The sequence below is a fragment of the Chlamydotis macqueenii genome, chromosome 2, assembly GCF_036417535.1.
Source record: "Chlamydotis macqueenii isolate bChlMac1 chromosome 2, bChlMac1.mat, whole genome shotgun sequence".
Classification (NCBI taxonomy): Eukaryota; Metazoa; Chordata; class Aves; order Otidiformes; family Otididae; genus Chlamydotis; species Chlamydotis macqueenii.
Genome location: NC_141557.1, coordinates 44,807,616 through 44,834,959, shown reverse-complemented (window position 1 = coordinate 44,834,959; position 27,344 = coordinate 44,807,616). Strand labels below are relative to the sequence as shown.

General features: G+C 51.3%; 1 protein-coding gene across 1 annotated transcript; it reads left to right on the top strand.

The window, feature by feature from the left end:
• Positions 1-5,860: 5,860 nt before the first annotated feature.
• On the top strand, positions 5,861-21,400 carry GASK1A (golgi associated kinase 1A). Its single transcript, XM_086742252.1, has 5 exons — positions 5,861-5,963; positions 15,896-16,711; positions 20,215-20,337; positions 20,560-20,663; positions 21,190-21,400. Exons 1-5 carry the CDS (start codon positions 5,961-5,963, stop codon positions 21,398-21,400), a joined length of 1,257 nt encoding a protein of 418 aa, XP_086598378.1. The 5' UTR covers positions 5,861-5,960.
• The last annotated feature ends 5,944 nt before the right edge of the window (positions 21,401-27,344 follow it).

Here is a 27,344-nt window from a genome sequence, read left to right as displayed (position 1 = left end):
GCGTCTGGCTTGTTCCCGTCCTGAGGTACAAAGTGAGTTTTCTTTCTCTGGAAAGATGTCAGAGAGAGCCATGGTCACAGTCTGCAGGGAGCCAGGGCAGGCAGCATCCATGCAAACCACACCAGTCCTGTGCTAACATGGATGGCGGGCAGCACAGCTCAGCACTCCTGCCTGGCACCATCCGTGCTCCATTTCAGGCTTCCTAAAAGTCATCTGGCTGCAGTTTTGAGCCATGCTGTTTTGAGCTGTGGCTGGCACAGGAAAACCTGTGTTCACCCTTGCCCTGCCTGCGAGGTGCGAGAGCTGGCCGGGAGGAGCTGGGCTGTCCCCTGCAGAACCCTGCCGTGACTCCTTGCTTCTCCCAAAGTGCTTCCCAAGTAAGATGAGCTTGGACAACTCCCACTCGAGAGCCCAAGGGAATGAGCTGAGCAGCTCTCTGAACCACCAACGCTAATTCTTAGCCCCTCGAAGCCCAAATAATTGGAGCAATAATTTGCAACTGTTTAGAATGTTTTTTTTTCTGTGATGCTATGCACAGTTTCTAGTGGAGTTTTCCCAAGCCTGCCTGTGGCTTTTCCTAGCCACCTTCTACGAATGTGGTAGCATGGGTGGATAGCTAAACAAAGTCTTCATCAAGAAAGAGGGAGGAGTGAAGAGTGTAACGCTAATGTGATTTCATGGCCAGAGAAACTTGTTACCTTCCTGAGGAGACCATGGCATCTGCGCTGGCAGGGCACATTTGGGTGTCTCCAAGGCAACGGGCACAGCACCATATGCCATTTTGATTTTGAAAATGGTATCGTTTAGAGGGACTGCTTTACATATTAGATGAGAAACCGTCTCAACAGCAGATCTCAAAAAGAGACATCAGTGCTAAAGCTGCGGTGTGGAATTGCTCTTCATCCAACATCCAGTATTTTTAAACAGTGGCCAAGTTAAGGATACACAGACACACGCACGCATTTACTCGTTAGTAAAGTTTGCAGATGGTGCAGGATTAGTGGGGTAGTAAATAAAAGAGCTCCGAATCCCTTGATTTATGTAGTGGCAGTCCAAGAAAATGGTGTTTCTGATTCATCCGAGCGCTGGGGTTTGTATCTAGAAAGCAGAAAGAGACAGGAAGAAAAGATGAGGCTTGTATTGAGAGAGGGAGGTCTCTGCCTCGGGAGGGATGGACTCTGAAGAGGACAGAGGTGTCTAGGGTGAGATACAGGTAGGAACTTGGTGTCGAAGTTCAAGTTGCTGTACCAGCAGCTGGGAGGGAGGGAGCCCAGGGGGGTTCACTCTCTCCCGTGGGTTCGGGTTGTCATGACACAGATTGGCTCTCAGCATCTGCCGCTTTCACATGGGGCTGAGGTCCAGTCATTTCCAAAAGCTGGTGGAGGATGGAGGCTGACTGACCCTCGGCGATGCAGAGCAATCACAAAAGCTGGCTTTTCTTGGGGGCAGGCTAGGAAATTATTGTTTCCCTAATAACGCAGTAAATGTCTTGGGTGCAGGACTTCGGTGGTGAGAACTATTTCTGGCTGAAGACGGGAGAGTATTAAAAATAGCCCTGAGAAATTAAAAAATGAGGAGAAAACCCTAACTCATTTGAATCATCACAGTTCATGTCCTGCAAAAACAATGCTGAGTTCTGACAAGCGATTCAGAGTTTCTAGTGTTTATCTAAAACATAAGCCAGAGGAATGAGCAATCACCTATGAAGGACTTAATAACTCTTTGTCCCTTCCTCCATACACTTGCGCTTGAGTCACGATAGCAAGGAGGATACAATAGGTGTTTGTGGGAGGCATAAAGCCCACGTGCTCAGGGAACCTGTGGTTCCTCTGCAGATGTTACTGTTTTCTCTGGCATCTTAAACACTGCTTATAAAGGATTTCTCTCCCTTCAGGATGTGACCCCCTCCCTTTTGTCTTGAGTCAGACAAACAGTGACAAAAGCATCCCAACAGCATTAATTTACTCTAATTATTGGATCGGGGGTGTGCGGCTTCTTCAGCGTATTTATGAAAATTCAGTGCTCTCCGTAAGTGACCTGGGTGGGCTTATTTCCATGTGAACAATGAGGAAAACCTGAGACACGAGAATCTGTTCCCACACACAGAGCATTGAAAGAAATCACCCACATCCGGCATTTTCTCTACATTAGGGACTCAGGGCTTGTCCCCTTTAGGGACGGTGGCTAGGGAACTGGGGCATGGGTACGTGTCATGCTCTGAAACCAGATGCAAAACTCAGTTTTGCAGCTCATCTGCTTCTCAGCATCTTCTGGGTCCCAGTGCCAGACCCAGACCCACAGTGCTGAGCAGGAGCCCAGCTCTCTCCCCATTCTGCTTGATTCTTAATTCTCCATCTTTTTCACAGCTGCAGCAAAAGAAGGCTGAAGTATCAGGGTCTCCTCTTATAGCCTATTCCTTAATAAAGCGTTGAGGCCCATTACCAATAGATAGAAGAGACAGTGGAGATGGCAGGGAAGGGAAATTTGAAGGCTTTCTGAGTGGCTCATTTGTAATCAGTGGTTGATAGGCAGTGATTTATCTGGGTAAGGTTTGGGTCTCAGAAATCCATTCAAGCTTATAATTATCTTGGTATCTGTGGAAAGTCATATTCACAGTCCCTCAAACCCATTAAAGCCTCACACTTTTCTAAAAGGGAGAAAAAAAAAACCTTCAACTTTACCTTCTTAGAGGCAGAACAGCTTTCTGTTCCTTGTCAGCTCTTGAAATCTGTCCCCTCTCAGCTGCCTGTCTTTGTACTTTATGAGGACAAGCAAGGGGAAAGGTGAGTCAGTCTATGAAATGGAGGCAGGGTTATACCAAAAGCTTTTGCTGATGTCTAGAGTGGTGGCATTTTGGGGAACACGGCGGTCCCTGTGCTGATGCACCAGCACCCATGGCTGCCTTTGCTTTCCATCAGATGCCTTGGGCTCTGCCTCGCTACTGCTTTTCCCTCAGGGAAAGGTCTCAGCTCTCCTACTTTGAAGTGTTTGCTCCTGACTAAGATGGATCTGCCTGGTGATACCAGCAAACTGAGAAACTATCCGTATGGTCTAGCATGAGACTCAGGGGAGCCCCCCTTGCTTTTTGCCCCATGCCTTGCAAAGGGGGCAAAACAGCTTTTCCTCTTGCCTAAGTGCAAGGTGAGAGGGAGCAGGCTCGGGAGATCTTTATGGTTCAAGTAATCACTGATTTTCCAGAAGGAGGTAGCAGGGATGCTACCGATGGGGGCCGGGCGTGCACTGATGGGCTCGGGACTACCCAGCTTAGGTACAACATAGGCATGGCCCTGTGGATTTGGGGGGGACCCCCTGGGCCTCCTCACGAAACGGGTTCATAACGCACTTTGCTCTCAGGTCTTGCTGCACTTTTAATCTGGTTTTTGCACTGCAAACATCATTAAAAAAATTTCTCCAGGGGGAGGAGAAGGGAAAGAAAATTGAAATTTCAAAATGCCAAGATTGGAGCATTTTTTTTTAAGCCTCAGTGGATTTATCATACGGGTTTGGCCACTGATCCCTTACACCTGCCTCCCACAGCAAGCATCCACGCCTGTTTCTGATATCAAATTCCTCAAATGTCAGGCATGCATTTTAAACGGTTATTTGTATGGAGAGGCAATCCAGAGAGACCAGCCAGAGCGCTTGGCCTGTCAGTCAAGGCTCGCAAGGCCGCTGCACCGACAGGAATCATTTTGACAGAAAATTGCATATAAATTGAATCAGTTCAAAATTAAGAAAGGGGGATGAAAGGAAACGCTTCCGAAATGAGGTGCCACCGACGAATTGTGATGTGCAGGGTTTGGCCTCGGCAGCCCCGCGGATCTGTCCTCCGGCACTCAGCTGCCACCTGCCCAACAGCCGTGGGCTCGGTCCGCGTCTGTGTGGAGGCCAATGCTAGGTTATTGCAAATTACCTAATATTACTAATTATATTAGAAATACTAGGTTATTAGTTGCTCTGGGGGATTGGCCTCAAGGGAAATGTTTTAATGTGTCCAACGCTGCAGTGCCCAGGACAGCCAGGGGGTCAGTGAGCCCAGCGGCAGCAATGGGGGGATGCAGGACTTGGTTTCCATACCCCTTCCTCACACCCAAGTGTGGCATGGAGTTGGGTGTGCTGAAGCCAAAATCAGACACTGCTTGTGTGTGTAACCTTCAATCCACTTCTTTTCTTAACTATAGTTTTGAGTGGCAACAAAAGGTGTTGGGAGATGTACTGTATTAAAAATAAAGTGCACTCAATGAACCGAGGGAGTGTGAAGGGGCTGGGGCTCTGGGACAGGCCAAAGCCTGTGCTGGGCAGAGCATCATGTCGCCATCGTTGCTCACACCCAGCGCTTTGCACGGCCCTGTAAAATGTCACTGTGGGACCATGCAGGGTCAGTGAGTCTGAGTGGGGCTTGGGACGCAGGAGCCTCCCGTACTACCTTGGTCAACTCACTTGGCCCACTTTCCCTCAGCTTCATCCTCTTCTTATTTTAGACCATCGTGTCTTCAGTGTCCCTCACAATAGTTTGTACTGTGCCTTTGTTGGACTTTTAAAAATCCAAATATCGGTAAAGAATAATGCTGATCAGCCCCGTTTGATTTACAGTTTCCTGGCTGAGGTTGTTGCACAGTTCAGAGAGCTGGAAACCCCTCACGCCTGAGATGGAGGGTTTCCTCCTGTCCGCAAGCTGGGCTGGAGCCAGCACAGGGCTGGAGCAGGTTATGGTGTCACCTGCCACGGTGGGGGACTGATGGGTTTTGCTTGGCCACAGCCCAGGGCTGGAACGGGAAAGTTATATGAAGGAAAAGAAAAATGTTTCGTAGCCTAGCATCTGCTTGTATGCCCTGCTTAGCCACGGAGGGCTGGTGAAATGTGTTGCTTTCCAAAGCGATGCTTCCAGCTCCTCTTCTCCCAGAGCTCTAAGGAAACGGTGTTTAGGAGGCACTCTACACCCCGGTGCTGGCGGGGGGGAGCTGCGCTGGCTGGGCATTGTGGTGTGAGCGTCTCCTTCTCCTGTCCCCCCCAGGGTCACCTCTCTCCTGGCTGCTGTGGGAACCGCATGCCTTGAAATGCTGGCACCTGGGCACCCTAAAAATGGTTTTGGCACATTAACGCCTTTTAAGTGGATAGGAAATCTTGTCCCAGGGCTGCAGCCACTCCAGGCGCTGGTGTGGCACAGCTCTTTGCTGGGCTGTTGCTGAAAGACAAAGCGATGTTAATAAAAACCCTGCAAAGGGCATTTTCTTGGACGCCCATGAACAGACCCGAGGCTCTGCCTTCCCGGCTCTGGAGCCGATGTGGTCCCTGGGGCTCTGCCTGTCCCGCTGCTTGTCCGGCACTGGGGTCACCGGGAGCAGATGGGCTTGGGATGACCATTTGTGTCTTCATCCTCCTTTACCTCTGCCTCCTGGCTCAAATGGACCCTTGGTATTAAAAAAAAAAAAAAAAAAGGAAAAAGAAAAAAAGCAGCAAGAAGGGCTTTTATTGTGAAAAAGAGACTCTTCAAATGCCTGTTCCCCCCTTCCCAGCCTCTCCGCTCCCCTCCCCACAGGGAGGTGGGTCTGGGATGAGGCAGAGTTTGAAAACTCAGAGTTTGAAAACTTGCAGCTGAAGTTTGAAGGGTGTCCTCCCACCCGGAGGGGAGACCGGAGGCTCCCACCGGCATGTGGTGGCGAGGACCCGCAGCCCCGGCAATGCAGAGTAGGGCAGCAGGGATTGCGGAGAGCCTGGAGGGGCACCACTGGGTGACAGCCACCAGCTGTGGTTAACGGCTCAAGGCTGATTAATTACTGGACTATTTTTTTTTTTTAATTGCTGCTGGTTTTTTTAATTTTTGTATTTTGTGTGGGTTCCTGGTGTTGCATGGAAGTGCCACAAGCATCCAGCACCCGGCTCAGGAGGTGACCGCGTGCTGTGTCACCTGTGGGCAGTGAAGCACACGAGGAGGACCGCGTCGGCCAGTGCTGCGAGACATGGTAGGATTTAGGGGTTTCCTTGCCCAGCCAGTGGTGGGAAGTGATGCTGCGTCTGCTCAGGGTCACCAGCCCCATGGGATGAGGTGCGAGGCTGTGTCCTGGCTCTCTCCATTGTGGGGTTAAAGTCGAGTGGGACCTCTCAGAGGGTCATGGCATGGCAAGGAAAGCAGGGCATGGACCTACTCTGGCATGTATCTGTCCTTGATAGCACTAAGGGTGGACAAAGCAGATTGTAAGGATGCCCCTGTAAAGGCAGTGCCTGGGGCTGCTGTAGCTAAAGGCACTGCTGTCAGCCAGGGAGGCAATTATGCTTCCTCAGCCAAAATCCACCTTTTTTAAGAGCCCAGGTGACATTGCTTCAGGCAGGCAAAGAGCGTGGGGTGAAGGCAGCAAAGTGAAGATAGACTCAGAGAGCATGAAGAGCCCCTCCGTGCTTGCCATTTGATCCCCAGACAGCACAGCTCTTTTATCAAAAAGTCACAAAAATGGCCAGTTTGGCAAGGGAAAACTTCCCCCCACTCCCAGAAATGTCATGTTTTCCCAGCATTAGGAGATTTCCCCGCATCCGCAGCACGTTCCAAACCTTAGGGTGGTTTTTCATGTCATCTAGATTTAGCGCTCAGGTTTGGGACATCCCTTGGCAACTGGTTTTAAGACCCATCTGAGCAAGCACGAGCCAGCTGGGCTGGGACACGGCCCCCACCACTCCCTGTTACAACCATCCCGCCAGGGGACAACTGGGGCATCACACCAGGGGATTTGGACCGTGGCGGGGGGGGGGTCCGTCTCTGCTCTGCCACCTCAGCCCTTGCAAAGCTCGTGTAGGGTAGGGATTGCAAATGTGTGTGATGGATGAGCTGAGGAGGCGCTTGGTACTGGTGCTTTGGTGTCACTCATGTTTTTATGTCCTCGAGAGTGTGGTGATGACTCAGAGCATCGCTGGGAGCAGTGTGACCATGCCAGCCTTCGCTAGGGACCCTGATGTCGTGCTTTGTGCTTTCCATCCTACAGTTTGCATAGGCTGCTCTGGGTTTCTTAGCAAATGAACTTCAGCAGCAGGAGAAACGGACTGACACTTGTGTCACCAATTTTGAGGCTGGAGATATCTCCTCCCTGTCAAAGAAAAAAGCAAGGCAGCTCTCCCCACACCAGCCTTTCACCCGCAGCAACGCTTTCCTGTGCAAGCCTTCACTGTGAAGCCTTTCAAAGAGGACATAGCCTGTGCCAGGTACCTGGTGTGGTCTCCCTTGCGAGAGCATGGGATTCAGTTTTTGCCAGGATTTCCATTTTGCCTTGGCAAGGGAAGGTCTGCTTCTGCAGTCCTTTCCCCTTTGTGAGCTCCTGATTAATTGCTTTGATTTCCCCCGTAACCTGGGTTTGCTCTGGGCACCTGTAGGCACAGTGGTGACAGCCATGGGGAGAAAATTCAGGCTGTGCCCTAAGCTGGTCGTCTTGTTGGTTCATCTGCAGCAAAACCCTCAGCAAAATGCTCAAGATGATTTTTGACTTCCTTCAAAATCACCAGGAGTGTGATCACTTGTAGAAAGCCTGAGAGATCCCAGCTTCGCTGTTAACAGGGAGTGTGCGCTTGCATCCGGCTGCTTGTCGGATGCAGCTGCTGTACGTGCCCGACCTGCTGGAGCAGTGAGGGCTGGGGGATGACTGCATTGCAGAAACATCTCCTTTCTTCTGGTTTCAAAATCTGCCAGCGAGTAATTTCCAACTGCTCTGTCGTTTGTCTAGTATGAGGTAGTATAAATAAGAGGGACTGATTACACTTTATTAATCCTCTGGTGTAGATGCCAAATGCCTTAGTTACCCCTTCTGTTTCAAACGGTCAGCAACTCCAGCCCGCCTGCAGCTATTTGCCTTGCCCTGAAGGATAAGCCCTTTTTTGAGAGCTGGGCCACACCGGTGCTGGTACCATGTTTGCTCCTCTCACTCACCCCATGGGGTTCACTGGGAGAAGGAGAAGAGGGATGGAGGGTGGCTGCTGCCGGGCTTGGGTCTGTGGGACACAGGCGGCCCTCAGAGCTGAGCGGCGAGCAGCTTGCTTCTGCTTTTTTTTCTCTTTAAAAAGGGATGGCTTAAACGCAGGAAAATGGGGTTACCTCTCTGGAACCGAGGCTAGGGCTTGTACGAACAATTCTGTTTTGAAGAAAGCCCGGAGGGCTGAAAGGCCCCGCTGTCCTCCTCATCCCTCCCCTTTGGAATCCCATGAATGCGCTTTCCTGCTCTCCAGGAAGGGAAAAAACCTGACAGCCAGCTCCAGGAAACCCAACCGTCCGACTTGGGCGACCTCCGCTGAAACGCCGATGAGGGAATCCAGTCCTGCCCCTCGCCAGTGCTGCTGGAGCGAGTTTTGTGAGCCCCAGCCAGGCACCGAGCACTCCTGTTTCCTGGTGTTGGTCCACCGGTTAAAAGTGAAAACTGAAAATAAGTGGGTCAAAACCCTCTGTCCTCAAAATATATAAAAAATGTGACACCCCCCCCCATGAAAGAAATAAAATGGGATCAAGTGCCAAAATGTGTAAGGGAGCTTTAGCAGTTTTTCAGGCACTCACCAGCGGGATTGGTAAACTCATCAAGAGCAAGAAAGAAATAAAATTTGATTTGATTTTAGTGTGTTCTTTCCCATATTAAACGCAGCCCAGAACAACAAAAAAAAGATGTGGCTTTTGAGCACTTCTGCTCTTCTCCGCTGCTCTGTGTAGAGGAGCTGAAGCAGCGCAGCCCCGCTGGGGATGCCAGGCCAAGGCTAGTGAGCGACCCAGAGGTAAGGGAGAGACGTTATTGGGGTGAGGGGGGGTGTTAGGAAGGGGATCTGTGGTGGATCACAGGTTCCTGCTGTCACTTCCTCGGGTTTGGGAATCTCCCAGGAATCATTAGTGTGAACGGAACCGAAGCACTGAGAAGCAGGACTGTCAATTCCTGAATGTCGCGAGGAACAAAGCATTTTTCCACCAGAGGAAACCCAGGTGGTTTTGAGGCAGTTCTGTGTGTGGGCCTCAAAGGGAAGGAGTCCAGCCCTCCTCCAGAGCATCCCCTGCGCTTTGACCCCTCAGGAACAAAGGCAAGGCTGTTCAACAGGAACGGCGGCACGAGGCGTAGATGTTGCACAAAGGCGAGCCACATCTGTTTCGCTGGGGAAGGGGCCCCCTTCTTGCTGTTTCAGCAAGCAGTTGGAAAGCTGCTCCGAAAACCTCTGGAGCTGAATGCAATGGGCTGGCCGGGAAACTGGGACGAGGGGAAGGGGAAAAGGGAAACCTGGCGGGATCTTGCACAGCAGCGGGGGGAGCAACGGTCGCCCAAAACCGCTGCTCTGCCCTCCTGGACGTCCCTGCCAGGATTTTTAGGTTGTGCTGCTCTCACGTAGGTGCGAGGGTTTAGAGGAATGAGCAGACAGAGAGGAGGGAAGATGAGGAGGACCTCCCTTGTCCCGCAATGTGAGCAGGACAGTTGTGCATTCAGGGCTGCCCTGGTCCTCGCTGCCTCCTGTGAAGACGAGGTGCCATTTCGGGCCCGCAGTGCCCTGGATAGTTCAGGTGCAGGTTGGCGCCACTTCATATAAGGCTTTTAATGGTCAAAAAGTAATGGAGATGTTTGCATATGTAAACGGCAGCAGACCCATGTGTCTTGGTGACATGTCCTGAAGGAAAACCAGCAACCTCTTACAAGATGTGTCTCCACAAAGCAGAAGACCCAGCTAAGTGCAAGAGTCCGCAGCAAAGGCCTCGACTCTGACCTTGGGTAGGAGAAGGATGAGGTATCTGAAAGCTTTTAATTTGCTTACTTTAAAGCAAAAGAAGTATGGCATCCTGGAGACTGTTTATTTGTGTGGTGCTTTGTGTTGGCTTCTGAGATGAAACCAGAGGAGTCTGGAGCTGCCTTGTGCACAGCGTCGGAATGAAAAGCGCCCTGTCCATCCCTCACCAAGCTGAATATTAACTTCCTGCAAGCCAAAAGATGTACACAGTGGGAGCAAGGAGAATTATGAATCTTTCCTTTTTCTCAGTGAACAATCACATGATTTAGGGGTAAGGACAGTGCCATCACAGGAAAAACAAGTCCCCACTGGTACCCCACAGGGTTTTAGTCTGTCCCAGGTGCAGTACGTGGTGTATCGCCTCTCTAGGTCCCCCCCAAGTGGCAGCCCTGCCCTTGACTGCATCACCTGCACCCCATGGTGCGATGTCCTCCACTCAGGTGATGGCATCCCTCTCCTCCATGATGTCCTCCATTACCTGCCCAAGGTCCTCTGTAAAGATGCCGAGCAGGATGTTTGGGATGCTGGGAGCTTTGTTGCTCTTGTAGGCTATTCCTGGGGGTTTTACGAGCCCGTGTTTTGGCTGGACTTGTTTGGTCTGTAACTCCACTGGGACCAGCCAGTGCAATGGGAACGATACTGCTACGTACAAGCGCTGGGATTTTCTTGCTACACAGAGCAGTTTCCAGCACTGGCTGAAAATTTTGTTTAACACAGTGTTTTGGATGATGGGATGCGTGAGTAAAGCCAGTGCTCAGCCTGTGGCTTAGCAGAGAAGCACCTCCAGGGTGAGGGGCCTCCCAAAACCAGAAACAGTGGGTCTGTGTGGAGGGGATTGAGCAAGAAAGCTCAAGGAGCTGACACAGGGCCTGGAGCTGAAGATACACCAGATTATGAGGCAGAAGCTTTGCAGACTGTCCAAAATTTAGCAAAGCACAGCATGTTTTAAAGTTTCGCCCCAGCCAACATAACTTGGTCATTTTCTGGTTTGGTTTTGGACACACTGGTGGGAAGGCTTGTGTGCCAGCTATGAGGACTTTGCTGACTCTGCAGGGAAGGACCCAGAACCGTGTGGCAATGTATCAGGTTTCCATTTACCCAGATTCACACGACTGAGCGTTTGCTGTGACTCCCTCAGATGCAGATGCAGGCGGGTGGTGGTGGGTCCTGGTGCTGTACCCACATGTCGGGGGAGCACAGTGGCCCTCCTCCCTCGGGCAGTCGCTTTGAGCCAGGGCTACCTTTGAGGCTGGCAGTCTTAATTTAATTGCTGTCTTAATAAATCCCCACTCCACGAGCCATCTATCTTCCCTGAGCAGGATGATCTAGGAAGTCACTTAAGCACTTGAATGATGGGCGACAGACTCTGCCAAGGATTTCCTTCTGCTCAGGCTTGCCCAGAGTTGCTCTGGGGGTGGAGAGGTTTTGTCTCCTTCCACATCCTCAGCATAGTTTTGGGTCCCTAGCAGTGAGCTTAGCCCACGTCCCATGCCCTTAAAAGCCAAAATAACCTAAAAGGAAGGGGCTATTCCCTTCCTGGCTCTGGTTGACACACTCGCTCTCAGCCTCTCTCCCTCATGCGCTGGGAGCTGCCGTGAGCACCGCGTGTTGGGCGCAAAGGTCTGGAAACATTCCCGGAGGCGGTGGGCAGCCAGAGGAGGTTTCCCAGTTGCTTTTCAAGCAGTCTTTGTTAAAACTGGTCACGGTGGGCTGCATCTCCTGCTGCCCAGGCGGTTTTGCGGTTCATTGGGCGGGCAGAGAGTGTGGTGCTGGGAGGGTAAGTACAGCTCTGTGTGTTGCACCGCCCTCCTGCAAAATATCCCCTGGATATCCCCTGCAAAATATCCCCTGCATCTGGATAAATGCACGTACCTGCTTTTAACCTGCTCGCCGGCGGCCTTCGACAAAGTCCTCCAAGCTTGGGAGCCTAGGGCAGGCGGGCAGACAAGAGGGACATGGCCACGGCTGAGCCATCCTGGCTCCCTTGGGCATCTCTTTGGGACACTGGGATTTACTGGTGGAGGGGCAGGAGCACTCTTTCAGACACCAGAGGAAAACAGGATGAAACCCACTTTTAAAGGCCACGTGTTTCCATGGCATCTTTCTAGCTTTAGGGCTCTTTCTTACATTCTTGGATAATGAAGTTTGGGGTTTGTTTTTCTTTTCTTTCAAGCTCGACAAAAGCCAATTTGATGCACTTTGAAAAGAAATTGGAAACAGGCTTCTCCGCTTCAAATTGTGCCAAGGTTCAAGTGTCCTGGGAATACAATGTCAAGAATAAAACCCTCCCAACCACACTTAGAAAGTTTTATCCTCAAGCAGCCGGGCTGCACAGGCTCTCTGCTGTGCTTTTCGGGAGCCCGGGCTGTGCTGTATGTGCCTCTGATGAGCGAGGATATATATTATTTACTTATTGGCATCCTGGAACAAGCAGCACCTCTCTTAAGCCATTTTATGTGTTTTGCCTGTAGTTTGCCCACTGGGAAATGGACCTAATTTCTAGCGAAGACGTGCTGTACTGTCAGTACGGCAGAGTGGCACAGCAGAGCTGTATGTATGGTTTGCATGTCAGGCTGAATCGAAGCCACAGCTTAAACTGCAGCTTTTTTTTCAGCACAGGCTCAGAGAAAGTCTCTCTGGAAAAGTATTTTCCGTGGGCTTGTAAATACAGTATTATTTCTGCAATATTCTGTCATCTATATTATTATTAAATTTGCAATATCGACTGCCAGAAATAACACAGAGACTGTATTTGCACTTTTTTTTTTCTTTTTATTGTGGATGTGGCAGGGAAACCCTGAACGGGGCTGGGGAAGGGAGCCCGGAATGGCCCTCACCCAGCTTCACAGCACAGGATTTCAAGCTTGAGGTAGGAAAGACATGAAGCTCTAACTTGTGATGCCCAAACCCGAGCTTGCTGACAGAGAAGACAAAGTGGGTTTGGACAATAATTATTCCTTAACCACTTGGACTGTAAACTGACTTGACATTAAAAACCCGGCAATCGTTGCCATCCATTTGGCATCCACTGCTCTCCAGCTGTGGATTAAAAAGGATTTTTCCTGCAATATTTCCAAGGTTCTCCAAATGGCTCCCGCATGCACCCCCCCCCCCCCCCCCCCCAAGATACTGGGATTTTTGGCAGCCGGGCTCTTCGCATGCCCAGCGGTGGTGTAAGCGACCAAGGGGTTATTATTGGGTGGATAACAAAAATGCTTGGCCTGCAAATCCTCCATGCAGAAAAGGGTTACAGGGGGTTTTGGCAACAGCAGGGTGGACCATGTCTCTCCAGAGGAGTGGGACTGGGGAGGCGCTGGGAAAAGGTGCCCAGGGAAGCATGAATTGGGAAGGGAACTGGGCTGCATGCAGATGGGAGTACTGAGATTTTCAGTTAAGCCTGTCCATTGGGATTAACTCCGTAGATGTTCCAGTTAATTCAGCATACTTTTAGTTTGGAGGGATGGACTGTGAAGCACAGCGATGACTTGAAAGGAGTATGGATATCAGGGTATCAGGATCTGGCCTTTTTATGCCACAGTCTTATTTTACTGTAGTTAAACTATGATTTAGACATTGCACCTCTCCTTAATTCTTGCTCAGGATGCCAGCCCTGGGTTACAGGGTTTGGGAATAAGCGTGTGTCTGCACTCTGCAGGACTTGTGTGAAATCCAGGGCATGAAGGTTTTGGGTTGCTGAGCTCGAGTGCCACCCGTGTTAGTTGGCGTTGGCTGTGGTTCCACAGCAAACCATTGTCCCGTCCAAGCAGGAGACAGCTGGGGAGGCATCACAACCAACCCCTCGACAGAAACCCCTCGGGGCTGCTTGAGGGTGTTCATGCTCATCCTCTGCCCAGAAAGGGGCCTAAGGTGATAACGTAGCCATGTAGTATGATGCCTGGGATAGTTAATACCAGGCCTGGAATAACCCTGCCTATGATCCAGAACAGGGCATCACTCTCTGAACAATCTCACCCTGCAGTAGCTCCTTGTCACTCTGGGGCTTTAAGGGAGAGCTAAAACGGGAGGTCCCATGGCAGGTCCCGTAGCTCCGCGCCAGACAGCCCCGGCTCCTGACAGAGGCTGGTATCAGCCCTGTGCAAGCAAAGAATTTTGCCTGATGGATACGTTTTGCAGCATGACATTGTGTTTCTGTGAGATAAATGGTTAAATGAGAGCTATAAAGCTGAATCACTCCAAATGCACCATCACCAGCTCTTGTAAGCTGCGTTAAATCTACTCAGTCCTTGAGAGGGAGACCTGGAAGGAAAATCCCCATGGCTGCTGCCAGCGATTCGGTGGCTTTGTGGCTCCTCTTATCCACCCCGGCTGATGCAGTGTCTTTGGGAGGGATGTGGCTCCTCACCACGGGGCCATCTGAAGTGACCTCCCTGCAGTGAGGGCATGAAGCACCTCTCCTATGAGGACAGGCTGAGAGAGTTGGGGCTGTTCAGCCTGGAGAAGAGAAGGCTCTGGGGAGACCTTATAGTGGCCTTCCAGTACCTAAAGGGGGCCTACAGGAAAGATGGGGAGAAACTCTTCAGCAGGGCCTGTTGCAATAGGACAAGGGGTAATAGTTTTAAAAATAGAGGGAAGTGGATTCAAATTAGGAAAAAAAAATTAGAGTGAGGGTCGTGAGGCACTGGCACAGGTTGCCCAGAGAGGCGGTGGATGCCCCATCCCTGGAAACATTCAAGGCCAGGTTGGACGGGGCTCTGAGCAACCTGATCTGGTTGGAGATGTCCCTGCTCCTTGCAGGGGCATTGGAGGAGATGACCTTTAAAGGTCCCTTCCAACTCAAACCTTTCTGTGGTTCTGTAGTGCTGGATCAGCTTATGAAGGGGCTCACGTGCGAGGGTGGCCTGGGGCACCTCCTCTCGGGGCTGGCGTTGTGCTGGTGGTGAGTCCCTAGAGCCAGCGGGAGCCTGCGGTCCTGGAAGCCCTGTGGCTGGAAATGTTTCTGATTGCCCAGCTGCCTTTTGGAAGTCATTCTGGCTGCTGGCTCTCTCCCCTCCAGCTTTTTAGCTCTTTTCTTTTTTCCCTCCAAGCTTTTCATCTTATAAACAATCCCTTATCCTGTCTTTGGCAATGTATTGTCCCGCTGTGTCTGCCATGGATGTACTTGTGCTTCCAAAATAAATAATTGCAAAAAAATGTATCCACTCGAACGTTGCCTTGACTTCCAATGTGGGTTCAAGCCACTTGGAAATGCCTCTTGTATAGCAGAGAAGCGGCTCCAAGGTGCCTTTTGCCACTCCAGCCTCCCAAAGTGCGTTAGATCGCCCAAGCTTGGGTGGATGTGGCATGGATGCAGTGTGGCCTGCCTGTTTGGGGATGGGGATGGGGATGGGGATCGGGATGGGCTGGAAGGATTTCCTAGAGCTGCCCCTCGCTTCCCTCCACATCATCCCCAACAGGAAGGTGCTGTGCTCAGGGCAGCTCCAGCACTGGACACGTGGGATTGCTTTAGGCCAAAGCGGAGCTACGTTGGCTTAGCAATGCAGGGAGGCTTGCGCAGTATTTACTCCTAACTGCCTTTCCAGCCTATAAAATTTTTTGCAAGTCCCTTCAGAGTAGAAAGTATGATTAAAAGGGGCGGGGGGGGAAAGTGTGTGTATAAAGATATGCACACCAAGACTTGGTAGTGCCCATCCAAAGGCAGTTCCTTAATGCTGGTATTTTAGGTTTCAGACGAAGCAGTTTGCATCCTTTTTAGATACAGGCTGCCACAGCCCCCGACCAGCACTTGGAGCTGCCTTGCTTTTGCCGGGAGCATCAGAAGCTGTGTCTCGGTGCACGTTGAGACGTCCTCTGAACGAGGAAAATAATGGGAGTAAAGTAGCTTAGGTTGGGTGGAGAAGGTCACCTGGAGAAGACTAGGCCAATATTGTTACTTATGGATGCTCTTTCCATTTTTGCTTTTTTTTTTTTTTTGTTGTTCCTTGAATTTTTAAAGCAAAATATTTGACCATGAAGAATTCATCACCCGTAAGGTGCATCATTGCTGCAGACATGGCATCATGCTCAAAGCAAACCCCATTAAGCTTGTCAAGAGCCTCCCATCAGTGCTGCTTTGGGTGGAGGGTGCAAGGGTCCAGGGATGCTCCGGCTGTAGCAAACATCATCCCCCCGGGACACTTGCTAACGCTCTCCCTTTCTCTCCCTGCAGGCCCAGAGACCGTGGCGAAGGACAAGGCTGAAGCCCCCTGCCCCAGCGGCCCTTGGGGTGCTGCTGGCACTGGCCCTCTTGGCCCTGGCCCGCCTACCCCCATTGCCGGATCGCTCCCCCCACCTGCTGCCAGCATACTTCCCTCCAGGCCCCCAGCAAGAGGTCACTGCCCCCTTATCTGGGGGACAAGCCCGCAGCAAAAAGTCCCCAACACCTCTCACTCAGCTGCAGCAGGACCAGCTCCTTGGCCGGGGCAGGCGATGGCGGCGGGGGTTGGCGGGGAATGCTCCCCCATGGCTCTCTGATGATGACCTCCAGAAGATGCGGCTGCTGGCCAGTGGGCTGGTGGTCTCCAAAACCCGCATCCCAGCCCACGGGCAAGTCCTGCGAGTTGGGCTGCAGGCCGTGGAGGATGCTGAGGGGGATGCCTCACCAACCGACCCAGAGGGGGACTGCCAGGATGGGCGGTGCGGGCTGATCAAGCGCCCTGGGGACCTCTACGAGGTGCTGGCCTTCCACCTGGACAGGGTGCTGGGGCTGAACCGCAGCCTGCCTGTCGTGGCCCGGCGCTTCACCAGCCACCTTCTGCCCTACAGCTACACCAACGGCTTCCCACGACCCATCGTCTGGTGGGCGCCTGACCTCCAGCACCTGAAGGACCCCAACAATGACCAGAACTCCTGTGCCCTGGGGTGGCTCCAGTACCAGGAGATGCTGCAACCCTATGGACCGACACAGGTGGCTGGGGACGGTCCCTGCTCCAACATCCCACGTGGCGAGTGGAGCCGCCTGGCCCTCTTTGACTTTCTCCTCCAGGTAGGGCTGGGGTGATGGAAACTGCCTGTCCCACTGGCTGTGCTGCCTGGGTCTCCCTGTGCCTGCCTTGTCTGACCATGGTCTCCTCCTCTGCGAGGTCCCACAGGCTGTGGTTTCTTGGGATGTATTTTTACTCATTAGCTAATGGGGCGCAGCAGAGCTTCGTGCAGAAGCAGTTTGGCCCAAGCACAATCCATGTTTGGGGCTTGCAGGGAAATGCAGGCAAGTTTTGGAGGCGGCAAGTCCACTCTCAGGTGGCCGAGCTTTCTCCCAGTGTTGGCTCTGCTTCCTTAGGGACAAGCAGCATGTTCTGCATCAGCCCCATCAGATCAAACTCCAGGGATGCACTGCTGGTGCCGGAGATCAGGAGCCCTGCCCCTTCATACGGCACTGCTTTCCTCCTCCTCGGGATTAACAGCGCTTAATCCTCTGTCTGGAAAATCATACCCTGCTGCTACGAGGGATTATGACAGCATCCCAAAGAGTGATCATTTCTTAAAGCATGGCTGTGAGGAGGCAAAAGGGGTTTCTGTGGAAAAAGCCTGCTTAAGTGCCTTGTGGCTGGAGCTTTGATTATCAAACAAGAGGAAACTGCCTGAAAGGGCAAGTATTAAACAACAAAAAAAAAAGAAAGGAAGGGATAAAGAAAAAAAAAAAGACTATTAAAATATGTGTTCTCCTTACTCTTTCCTTTTTTTTTTTTTTTTTTTTTTTTGGCAAATCCTGACCATTAATCTTTATAACCTCAGATTATGGCTGGCAGAGGCGGAGCACTCCTGGCTGGGCTTGGAAATATTTTAGCTGAAACAGCCAGAGAAATGTGAAGATTAACCAACTCCCTTCCCCAGGCCAAAATACCATGGAGTGCAATGGAAAGGCTGAGTCTCCAGAAGAAACTGTCTAGTTTTAAAGAGACTTTCCCTCACAGGGCCAAAGCAGCGCAATGATAAGTCCAAGGGCAATCCACAGGTTTTCCTCAGCAACTCCAGTGGGATCCTCCCATGCGGAAAAGTCATGTAAAGGTAAAGAAGCACCAAGTCAGCAGGATGTTATAGAAGTGGCTTTAGCTTCCCACAGCCCTTGCTGGGGAAGGAGAAGCTGTGAGCTTTGAGCCCTGCTGTACATTGGCATTGAAATCTTGATTGTTTTCTTCAATTAACCTTAAAATTAGACTACATCTATATTGGTTTCCCTTGGTGTTTGCCGTAGGGGAACAACCCTCTTGGTGCGAAGCTTTACCAGGGGCAAAACACTGAGCCTGCTAGAAAGGGAGCAGCTGTTGATAGCTTTGTCTTGTGCTTTAAAAAGGGCCAAAAATACATCAACTCTGAAGCTCTACAGCCATGGCCCTGCCCTGCCGCACCCCCTTCCCAGCTGGGGGCGGAGCAAGGTAGTTTTCCTTGAGGGAAGCTGTCCCAGGCTGAGTCATGGCTGGAAAGTCTCGTTGGACCCAAGGGGACGCTCTGGGGCAACTGAGCTTCGCGTGGGACCAAAGAGGGGCTGAAAGGGAGCTTCTCACAGGGTTTGAACTTGGACAGGAGAAGGTGTGGCTCACGTATTTGTGTTCCAGCAGTAAGACCTAGTGTCCTGTTCATTAGAGCTGTTTCGGCTCTGGTGAGGAGAAATTGATATAAAAGACCTGACGAGGGACAGAGGGAGGGAGGGCTCGTCAACATATCAGCAGTGCTCTCAGCATCTCCACAGCCGGCTAGTCCATCTCCTGGGGCTCCACTTGGACACCAGGTCCAGCCTCCACCTTGCACCTCCGCAGGTCCAGCACGGAGCTGCCTCGGTGCCACAGGCGCTTGCAGGCAAGTGAATGGAGGTGTGAGCACATTTAATGTCTCTGTAAGTCATCTCAGGTTGTCTTCGCCTTCTGTGCAGCCTGGAGAACAATGTAGTAAGCGAGGGAAACTGGTGTGCTGAGCTTTCCAACAGGTAGCCCAAGGAGATGCATAGATGTGTTTTCTTTCTTTTTGATGCGTTTTGTGTCAAAAGATGCTATAGCACTTTTCACTGGTGGGTCTCCTGATGGAGAAACACTGACCCAAGTGCTTCATTAAACCTCAGGAAACAGAGGGATTTGTTCAGGGGCGCCGGTGTGGGACTAATCTTGCTTCTCAAAGGGTTGTGAATATAATAGCCATGGAAATCAAACCTTTTGTTTCCTGCAGCAGCTTTCCCAGTACTTGATTAGTGTTTGGGTTCAGACTGAACTCTCTGTCAAAGCACAGCCAGTAATTGATACGTTTTGCTAATTATCAGGGTGAGGGGAATAGGCAGCCACTGTGGGTCACTTGGTTTCCATGTAGTTATCACCTGTAGATCACCCTGGGCTCACTGGAGATCTGCTCCAGCCCTCCTGGCGGTCCAGGAGCCTCTCTGTACCCCAAGCCCTGGCTCCCAGGTTGGCACCTCCAGCCCTGAGCAAGCTAGCAACTCGGACGCCTTTGCACTCCAATCAGAAAATAGATTTATTTTATATATATTTTATATATATATATATATATGTTGTAAACAGGCCTCCAGAGTAGAAAGTAGTGAGGCAGCCCCCTTGCATGGCCACGGCAGCACGCAGGGCAGTCGACAGCCAGTGAGGTCCCGTCTGCCCCACAGGCCACCGCAGAGGATGTGCTGGCTTCTTCTGACAAAGCTGAGGAAGCTTCACAAATCCCAAGGCAGGGTAATTGAAACCAAGTCTGACAGAGATTTATTTCTTTTAAAAGTCCCTCGTCTTTCCGAGGGTGCGGGTGAAACACTGGAGGCTGCCAAGCAGCACTGGATTTTCTGCAGGGATTTGGGGTGGGAAGTTGGGAGACTTGACAGCCTCAACAAAACAGAGCCTTAGCAGTGCCTGCAAATAATTAAACCCAAATGTAGTTAACTCACCATGGCCTAACTTAAATGTCAGGCATGCTCTGTATATTGCACAGATTGCTTTTTCCCTTGCAGATCCTTTTCCATTTATCATCTTTCCATCAAGAGCTGCTTAAGTTACTGGTAGGGATGGATGAAAGGGTGTGTATGAGCCAGGAGCCAGATGAAACCATCATCCCCTGTACCAAGACTCAGCCTGAGGAAAAGAAATCTCCTTCTGAGCTTTCAAAACTTAGGTTTCCTTAGATGCTTTTGAGTATTTTTTTTTTTTTACATTAATCACTGTGTACGTCTTCCTTTGGTTTCAGCTGGAAGCATGACCCATTCGCTGTGTAAATATGGAGTATGGAAGTACCTGAGGCAGGTGTCTGAACTCCAGCAGAAAAAAGCCTGTCACCATCTCCTTTGTTAGGCTCTCCTCCAAGCCAAACGCTTTTGCAAGTCGGCTCAGCTTTTGAATGCTTCCCTGCCCTTCTCTCACTCACCGGTGTATGCAGCTTTTCCATTTCAAGTCTACTGAGGCTCCTTAGAAATTTTTAATTTTCCTGTGAGCAAGAAAAGTTTACAATTGGACCTCCCCGCCCCGGGTGCCTGTCCCTGCTAAGGTCCCCAAATGTCTCTTGCAGGTTCACGACCGCCTGGACCGCTACTGCTGTGGGTTTCAGCCTGACCCCTCTGAGCCTTGCGTGGAGGAGAGACTCCATGAGAAGTGCCGAAACCCAGTGGAGCTGGTCCTGGTCCACATCTTGGTATGTCCCCCAACTTCCCAGGAGCTGCTCTGGGTCTACGATGAAGGTGCCTGGGAGGCCTTTGCAGAGCTGATGTTGCAGCAAGGGGGACCTATATATATTTGGCAGCTGCCGGCCCCCATATGCTCTCAGGATTATTCAATGCATTAAAAAACCAGCCTAAACAGCCAAACCAGTGACTCCCCGCAGTAAGTGAACTTCTCCTTTCCGTCTCACTGGCAGGTCCGGAAGAGCATGCCATCCCGCCTGGTGTTCATTGACAACGCAGGCAGGCCACAGCACCCCGAGGAGAAGCTCAACTTCAGGCTCCTGCAAGGCATAGACAGGTAGGAAGGGCAATGTGCACCCTCCTGGGTGGCAAGTTGCGGGCAAGGGCTGAGCTTGCACACGCGGGATGGACACCAGCCCAATGTGCACACCTTTTTGCCTTCCCTGGCCTCCCCAGCCAGGCACCCCTGCAAAGCAGGGCCACCTACCACCCAGGACAGGGCATGTGGCTGGGCTTGCAAACCCATCGTATGTGCCTCTGCACTGAATTTGGATCTTCATCCTGCTCTGGGTGGCTGGTGGCAGTCTCCAAAGTCCTATCTGATTGGCAGCTGCACAAAAATAACAAATAATCAGGTATTTCAGTATTTCTTGTGTTGTTGTCCAGCATACACTTGGCATGCTGTTGACCCCTTGATTTGGAACTCGTTTGGATCTGTTTCTGATGAAGCTGTCCTGCATGCTCACCACGCACAGAGTTTTAAGCAGAAGGCTCCTCATCCCATGTTCCTCTGGGTGGATGTACATTTCTTCTCGAAGCACCTAACCCCTTCCCTCCCTCTCTTTTCTGCCCCTCTGCTGCAGCTTCCCGGCGGTGACAGTGGCCACACTGCGGTCGGGCAGGTTGCAGAGCCTGCTGCTGGAGTCACTGCGCATGGACCGGGAGCTCTGGGAGAGCCAGGGCGGCGCCGAGGGCCTGAGACCTCTGCTTCGGACCATCGACAGGCGGGCACGCGTCCTGCTGAGGTACATCCAGGAGCGCAACCTGACGGTGTTCGAGGACTCGCCCCGCTGAACAGGCCTCTGACCACCACGGCGTGCCTGCCTTGCAAATCCCAGCGGTGATGGACGTACCTCATGCCCTTGGCATGGGCGATGTGAGACTGCATGTGGGTGCTTACCTTTCCAAAAGGTGTCCCTTCCCTTGTAGGATGCCCCTGTAGGATCGCAGGGAGTAGGAAAGAGGAGGAGGAGATGTCTGCTGAGACAATCCACAACTGCTTGAGAAAGGTGTTAAGCGACATTTATCAAGCAACGGGTCTAAGCGTGGATTTTCAAAAGGGGCACATCCATGAGAATTTTTGGATGCCTTCACCCCCTGCTTCCCCAGGAACTTTGAAAATTGGAGGCTTGGAACACTGAACAGCCTACAAGGACCCTGGGAAGGGTTAAAGGAGCAGTGAGAGACGCTGCTCAAGGCTGGGGGAAGTCACTGGCAGCCTGTTCGTGGCTTGGACTGGGCTTTTTGATGATGCCTTCCCTGTTTCCAAAACATTATGGGCAGAGAGGCTGAAGCAGCATGGGGGAAGGCAGAGGGGAGCTTTCTAAGTGGATTAAGCAGGGACAAGTCACCTGAGCTGAGCTCCGTCTTACCCCCGCAGCAGAGGTGATGTGTGCCTGGGAGTGGGTGTAAACCAGTGCCCAAGCTGGGGCCAGGTGGGACCCCAGACCCACAGGCAGTGCCTGGCAGCCGCTGCCACCACGGTGCCACCCTCGTGTCCTCTGTGCTGAGCCTTGGCAGGGCTGGGCTGCTGCCAAGGTGCGTTTTGCCTGTGGGGTGTGAAGGTTTCGATCTCTCGCTCACCCTTTTCCTTCGCCGTCAGGGGATTAAAAGGCAAACCTCCTGCGAGCTCCGCCGCTTGTGAAACATGCTGCTGCCTGCTCTCTTAGGCATGGCTGCATGAAACCCTTTCCAAGGCTTGCAGAAAAAAAATCTTTTGACAAAAATGCCAGGCTATTTCAGCAGACAGCAATCGAGGGCAAAATGCTTTCTGAGCTTCCTGGCACCTCCAGCAGAACCCATCCCGCCGCTGTGGCCTCCTTAGGCTCTTGCCCAGCAGCCCACTGTGATGGGGTGCAGCAACACCCCAGACAGGCAAGTCCTCAAGTGTCAGGGCCGAGAGAAAATTCAAAAGCAAAATGAACAAGAGGGAAAAAGATCCAGGGATGGGACCTGGCAGACCCTCTCTTGCTTTCCGCGGCGTGTTTCCCAGCGGAAGCACGTGGTCAGTGCTTGCTTGCCAGGAGCAGTGGGCTCCTCGCTGATGGATGGTTTGCCACTCGGAGAAGGGTTTTTAAAGGAGGCTCAGGGAGCAGCCCTGCATTTCTCCAGCATTACAGGTGGGGCCTCCATACTTGAGGCGCCCCGAGCCACTTGAGCCGTTGGAAAGCCTCCGTGAGAATGATGTGGGCACCTGCTCTGTGTTGCTGTCCCATTGCCTTAGCTTTGGAGAACACGGCCACCCATACAGTGGGAGAGGCAGAAAATGACCTCCTTGCTCCAGCCATCTCAGTGCCGTGTCAGTTATAGAGCTTGCACGGGGATACTTTAGCGCCGATGCTGATAAGCATAAGCAATTACCTTTTTTTTTTAACCTTTTTTCATCTCGCTTAAGAGAAGATGAAGTGAGGCATGGGTGACATGAATCAACAAGCACGAGTGCTCTCAGAAAATGCCGGCACTCAACATCATGGGCACGTCAGCATCCAGAGCACTGGCAGCATCTTCCCAGAGTCCTGCCCTATCATTACCCATGGAAAGCCTTTCCCCCACCATCCTCTCCACCCCATGAGTTATCACCCCATTTGCTGTTCCAGGGGATGGATGACTGTCAGGGAAGTCCCTCTACAGCCCAAATCATGGGGATTCATTATCGGGAGGTGAGCTTAGCCTGCAAGCATGGAGGAGAATAAAATAACTCATCCTGGGTCCCGTGAAAAGCCATGCCCAGGCACAGCCTCCTGAATAAAGGAGACTAAATGTGACATAATTAAATCCAGAAAATATGCTGTGAAAAGCTACGTGGTCAGAAGGGCATTTGTTAGGATGTGTAGCATCAGTCATAGTCTTGTTTTTTCTCATTTAAATGAGAAATTTCATTAAAAGAGAGGTTTTTCATCCCATGCAAGCCAAATTCTCAGCAAGAAGTGAGAGGAAGGTGGAGCACTGCGCAGTGGCCAAAGCTGTTGACTTGGCTGTGCTGGAACAGCAGCTTTTGCCTTGCCTCTGGTTACATCTCTTGCCTCTGGTGGCATCTGCTTGACCTTAACATTGCACAAGGCAGTGGGGATTTTTCTAGAGTTTTTTGCATGTCCTTAGTTGTAGCATGTAAGTGTGAGGGCTAAACATGTGTCAGAACATCTGTAAACACTTACGCATATGAATAAAAAATTGCTTTTGAATTAACCTTGTATGGATAAATGAGAGAAGCAAAAGCCATGATCTTGCTGCAACAGATCATTAGTGTCCTCTACTTAGTCATTTTTTCCGTGGGCTTGTCTGTGTAGCCAGCAAAGCGCACAGGCTCTGGACTGTGGTCACAGCCGTTCAGAGAAATCCCATGGGCTGCTCTGGCCGTATCAGCCTTGATCACGTAGTGTCAGGTTCGGTTTGCTCCAGCTATGAATGTGTCATATTTCCTATGATAAACTTATTCTTATGGGTTTATAATGTAATCATAAAAATTCACTCAGGGCAGTGCTTGACAAACAAAATCTCATCTCGGGAGTGATCCTGTTTTAACCAAATTTCACTGGACTTCACCATGGATCCTGTTGGGGTGGAGTAACAAAGAAAGGGCACGGTACAAGCTGGCTGCAGAGCTAGAGCAGAACTGTTTTGGCTTAAAGAAGGCAGCAGCAGCTAAGCAAGGCAAAAAAGAGTGGAGAAACAAATTCGGGCACTGTCCCTGGGCTTGCAAGAGCTGAAGTGCAAGTGGCTCTCAGGGGGGCGATTAAACGCAACTCCTATCCTACCAAGGATGCTCTTGCTAGCATCACTGGTGACAGGATGGAGGAGAGCAGCAGGAAGGAGCCAAGACCATTAGGAAAGTGAAGCCGTCTGCGTGCAAGTGCCCCCAGGGGTCCAGCAGCGTGGACATGAAGCGCTGCTTGCTCCATACATCACCCAAAAAGAGCCAAGTCTGCCTTGTTCTTCCCTTTATCACTTCAAGAGCTGTCAGAAAAGCCCATAAGGTTGTCCCCAAGGCACCAGGCAGCGCTCCTGCGGGAGCTCCTTGCAGGAGGGCATCCCTGCCTCACCCCTCGGACCCACCCTTGGCACTGCAGGAACGTGCTGCTCGCTGCCAGCGCTTCGGGAGTAGCGCTTGAGAGTATGGACATGCATCCTCACAGGGTTTCACGAGGTGGAAACTTCTTTCCACAGTGATCCAAGTGGCATGATCTGTGTTTAATGAGTCCCTGGCTGTGCACAGCACTTCAACTGGCAGGAAATTGGGGCAGGGGAAGGAGGGCAGGGTCCAAGTCAGCTACAACCAACAGAACACATGCACACATGTGCATGGATGCAAACACATGCACACCACCCACAAGCATGCAACGCACCCACACTTGCATCCACCCACCCCTGGGCATGCATGCACCCACACACACGTGGACACGCATGTGTGCACACACATGCATGTACATCCCCTCCATGCACACACGCACACACATCCCCCATGCACACATGCACACAGACACCCACACAGTCGTCCCCGCCCCCCCTCCAACCTGTTCTTAACTCCCCACCAAAACTGGTGACCCTCAAATGCCCCCCAGCAGCCAGCTCCAGTGCTCTGCTGAGCTCGTCCTCCATAAACTAAACACCTTTTTGCTGCATTTAAGAGCCACTTCTTGAGCCACCCGTTGCTGCCGCAGGGCACCAAACCTTTGCAGCAGCCCTGTGGACATCTTGCAGAGCAACCCGAGCACCCACTGAAGATGTCCACTGGCTGGGGATGACACCGGTGGGATGGCACTCAGGGGTGGCACTCAGGCACCCCTGATGCTTGGCAAAATCTGCCCAAGTGGCTCCATGCCCATGTGAGTGAAGCATGGGCTGGCTGCTGCCTGAAAGGCAAGAGCTAGCAAGTAAATCCAAATTTATGGTTAAATGGCTGGATATAAAAATAATCTGGCTTTTAGAAAGCAATTTATTTATGCTTTCAGTACTTGCTTAAATATTTATGCGGAAAAGGAAAAAAAAATCCACTCTGACATAGGACTGCCATTGTAGCGATGGCCTTTAAGATTAATGGAAGTAAATTAGCCTGACGTTTTATTTACATCCAGCAAGGCAGTAGATAAACTCTCCTGGTGATGGATTTTCTTCATTAGTTTGGCGAATGCCTAAGGTACAGCTTTTGACATTGTTTCTTCCAAGCGGTTAGACAAACAGTTTATCGGAAGAGTACAAAATTGTCGGGAAACGAAGCAGATTAATGACCAGGAAAGGGAAGATCACTGAATTTATGGTGTAAGTGGCAATATCACTGGAGCTTAAGAAACAGCTTATTAGATAATCGGCACGTACACGCATGCAGAAGCGCTGAGCCCCCCACCCCATCTGCCGCCGCGGCAGTGGCTGCTCCCCAAATCATCCCTTCACGGGGGTGTCTCTGCACCGAGGCTTTGACTCCATCCTCCTTCCCTCCCCTTAGGTCTGGGTTTATTCTGTAACTCTCTCATTAGAGCTTGTGAACCTATTATTTCCTCCCAATTAAAAACCTCTTAGACTTGTAATGGCTTCAGGGATGATAACCTTGCTCAGCAATAACAGTTTCTGCAACCCAATTTGGCGCTTTTGACTGCTATTACAGCAGTGATAATCATATCAATAACAACAACAATAATAGATAGGACCTCTCCGATCTTTTGATTCTTTGGAAAACAAAATCACCCAGCGTTAGTGGTTTATAGATCCCATATGGCTCCTCCAGCAATTACCTCTGGAATGATAATTAGCTGTCAGATAAGGCAAATGGGGGAAAGGAGATCGGGAACCTGGGGGGAAGGAAACTTTCCCTGGGATGGCGGAGGGGCTGCACCTGTGGCGTCCGAGACTTCTGTCGTCCCAGGAATGGGCTCAGGTTTTCAAGCTGCAGAAGGGGGGCTTTGGGCACAAGGATGATTAAGAAATACGAGTTTAACTGATGCCGTGAATGTCAGTCTCCAAGTGCTGTCTCCAGCAGGTGGCATTGGCTGGACAGGCTGTCTTTTCCCCACGCTTGCCAAGAGCATCTTAAAAGTTTCATCTCTGCACCGGCAAATTTCAAGCTGCCAGAGCGTTAGTAATTCCTTAATTCCCTTGCAGCCTAATCTGCCCAGCTGCACTTTATATCCCGTCACCACTACCTTTTTCCCCCTCTGTTACCATCTCTTTCCCATTAAAATCCAGATTCGCAGAAGTCGCCCCAATGCGCTGCTCCAGGCTGGGAGCGTTTGGAAGCAGAACGGAGCAGGACGACTGCTCAGAGGAGGAGACACTGCAGGAGCCAGGACTCTGCCTGCCCCAGTGTGGACCCAGGCACTCAGCAGCCCCAGCAGAAGGCAACCCTTCCTCCCTGTGCAGTGTTTAAAATGCACCACATCATCTGTGCAGAGGTGCAGGAGCAGCTCTTGTTATTTAAAAACCCATCCCAGACACAGCTGCAGGGACCAGACCAAAAGTCCTGAAGTTTAGGACTCCTCTGGTGATCCTACCAGAACAGCAGGCCTCCAAATATATCTAAACACTGCCCAAAATAGCTCTGGAGGACAAGGTCTCTTAAACTTGACCTTCCCATCATGCCCACTCATAGATGCTGTGCCTCTTTTTCCTGCAGCATGGAGCACTATGGGCATGGGGTATTTAGTGCCTCCAAGCTGGGAGGAGCAGCTCTCTGTGATAAAAGTTTTAAATCAAACATTTGCTGCAGCCTATCCTCACCTACAAAACATCTTAAAGTACAACAGAGGAA

What these genes read in the sequence shown, in the direction of transcription:
- GASK1A (XM_086742252.1), top strand. An exon ending in TCTTTGACTTTCTCCTCCAG is followed by an intron (nt 16,712 to 20,214) that starts GTAGGGCTGGGG and finishes TGTCTCTTGCAG; the next exon opens with GTTCACGACCGCCTGGACCG. An exon ending in TGGTCCTGGTCCACATCTTG is followed by an intron (nt 20,338 to 20,559) that starts GTATGTCCCCCA and finishes TCTCACTGGCAG; the next exon opens with GTCCGGAAGAGCATGCCATC.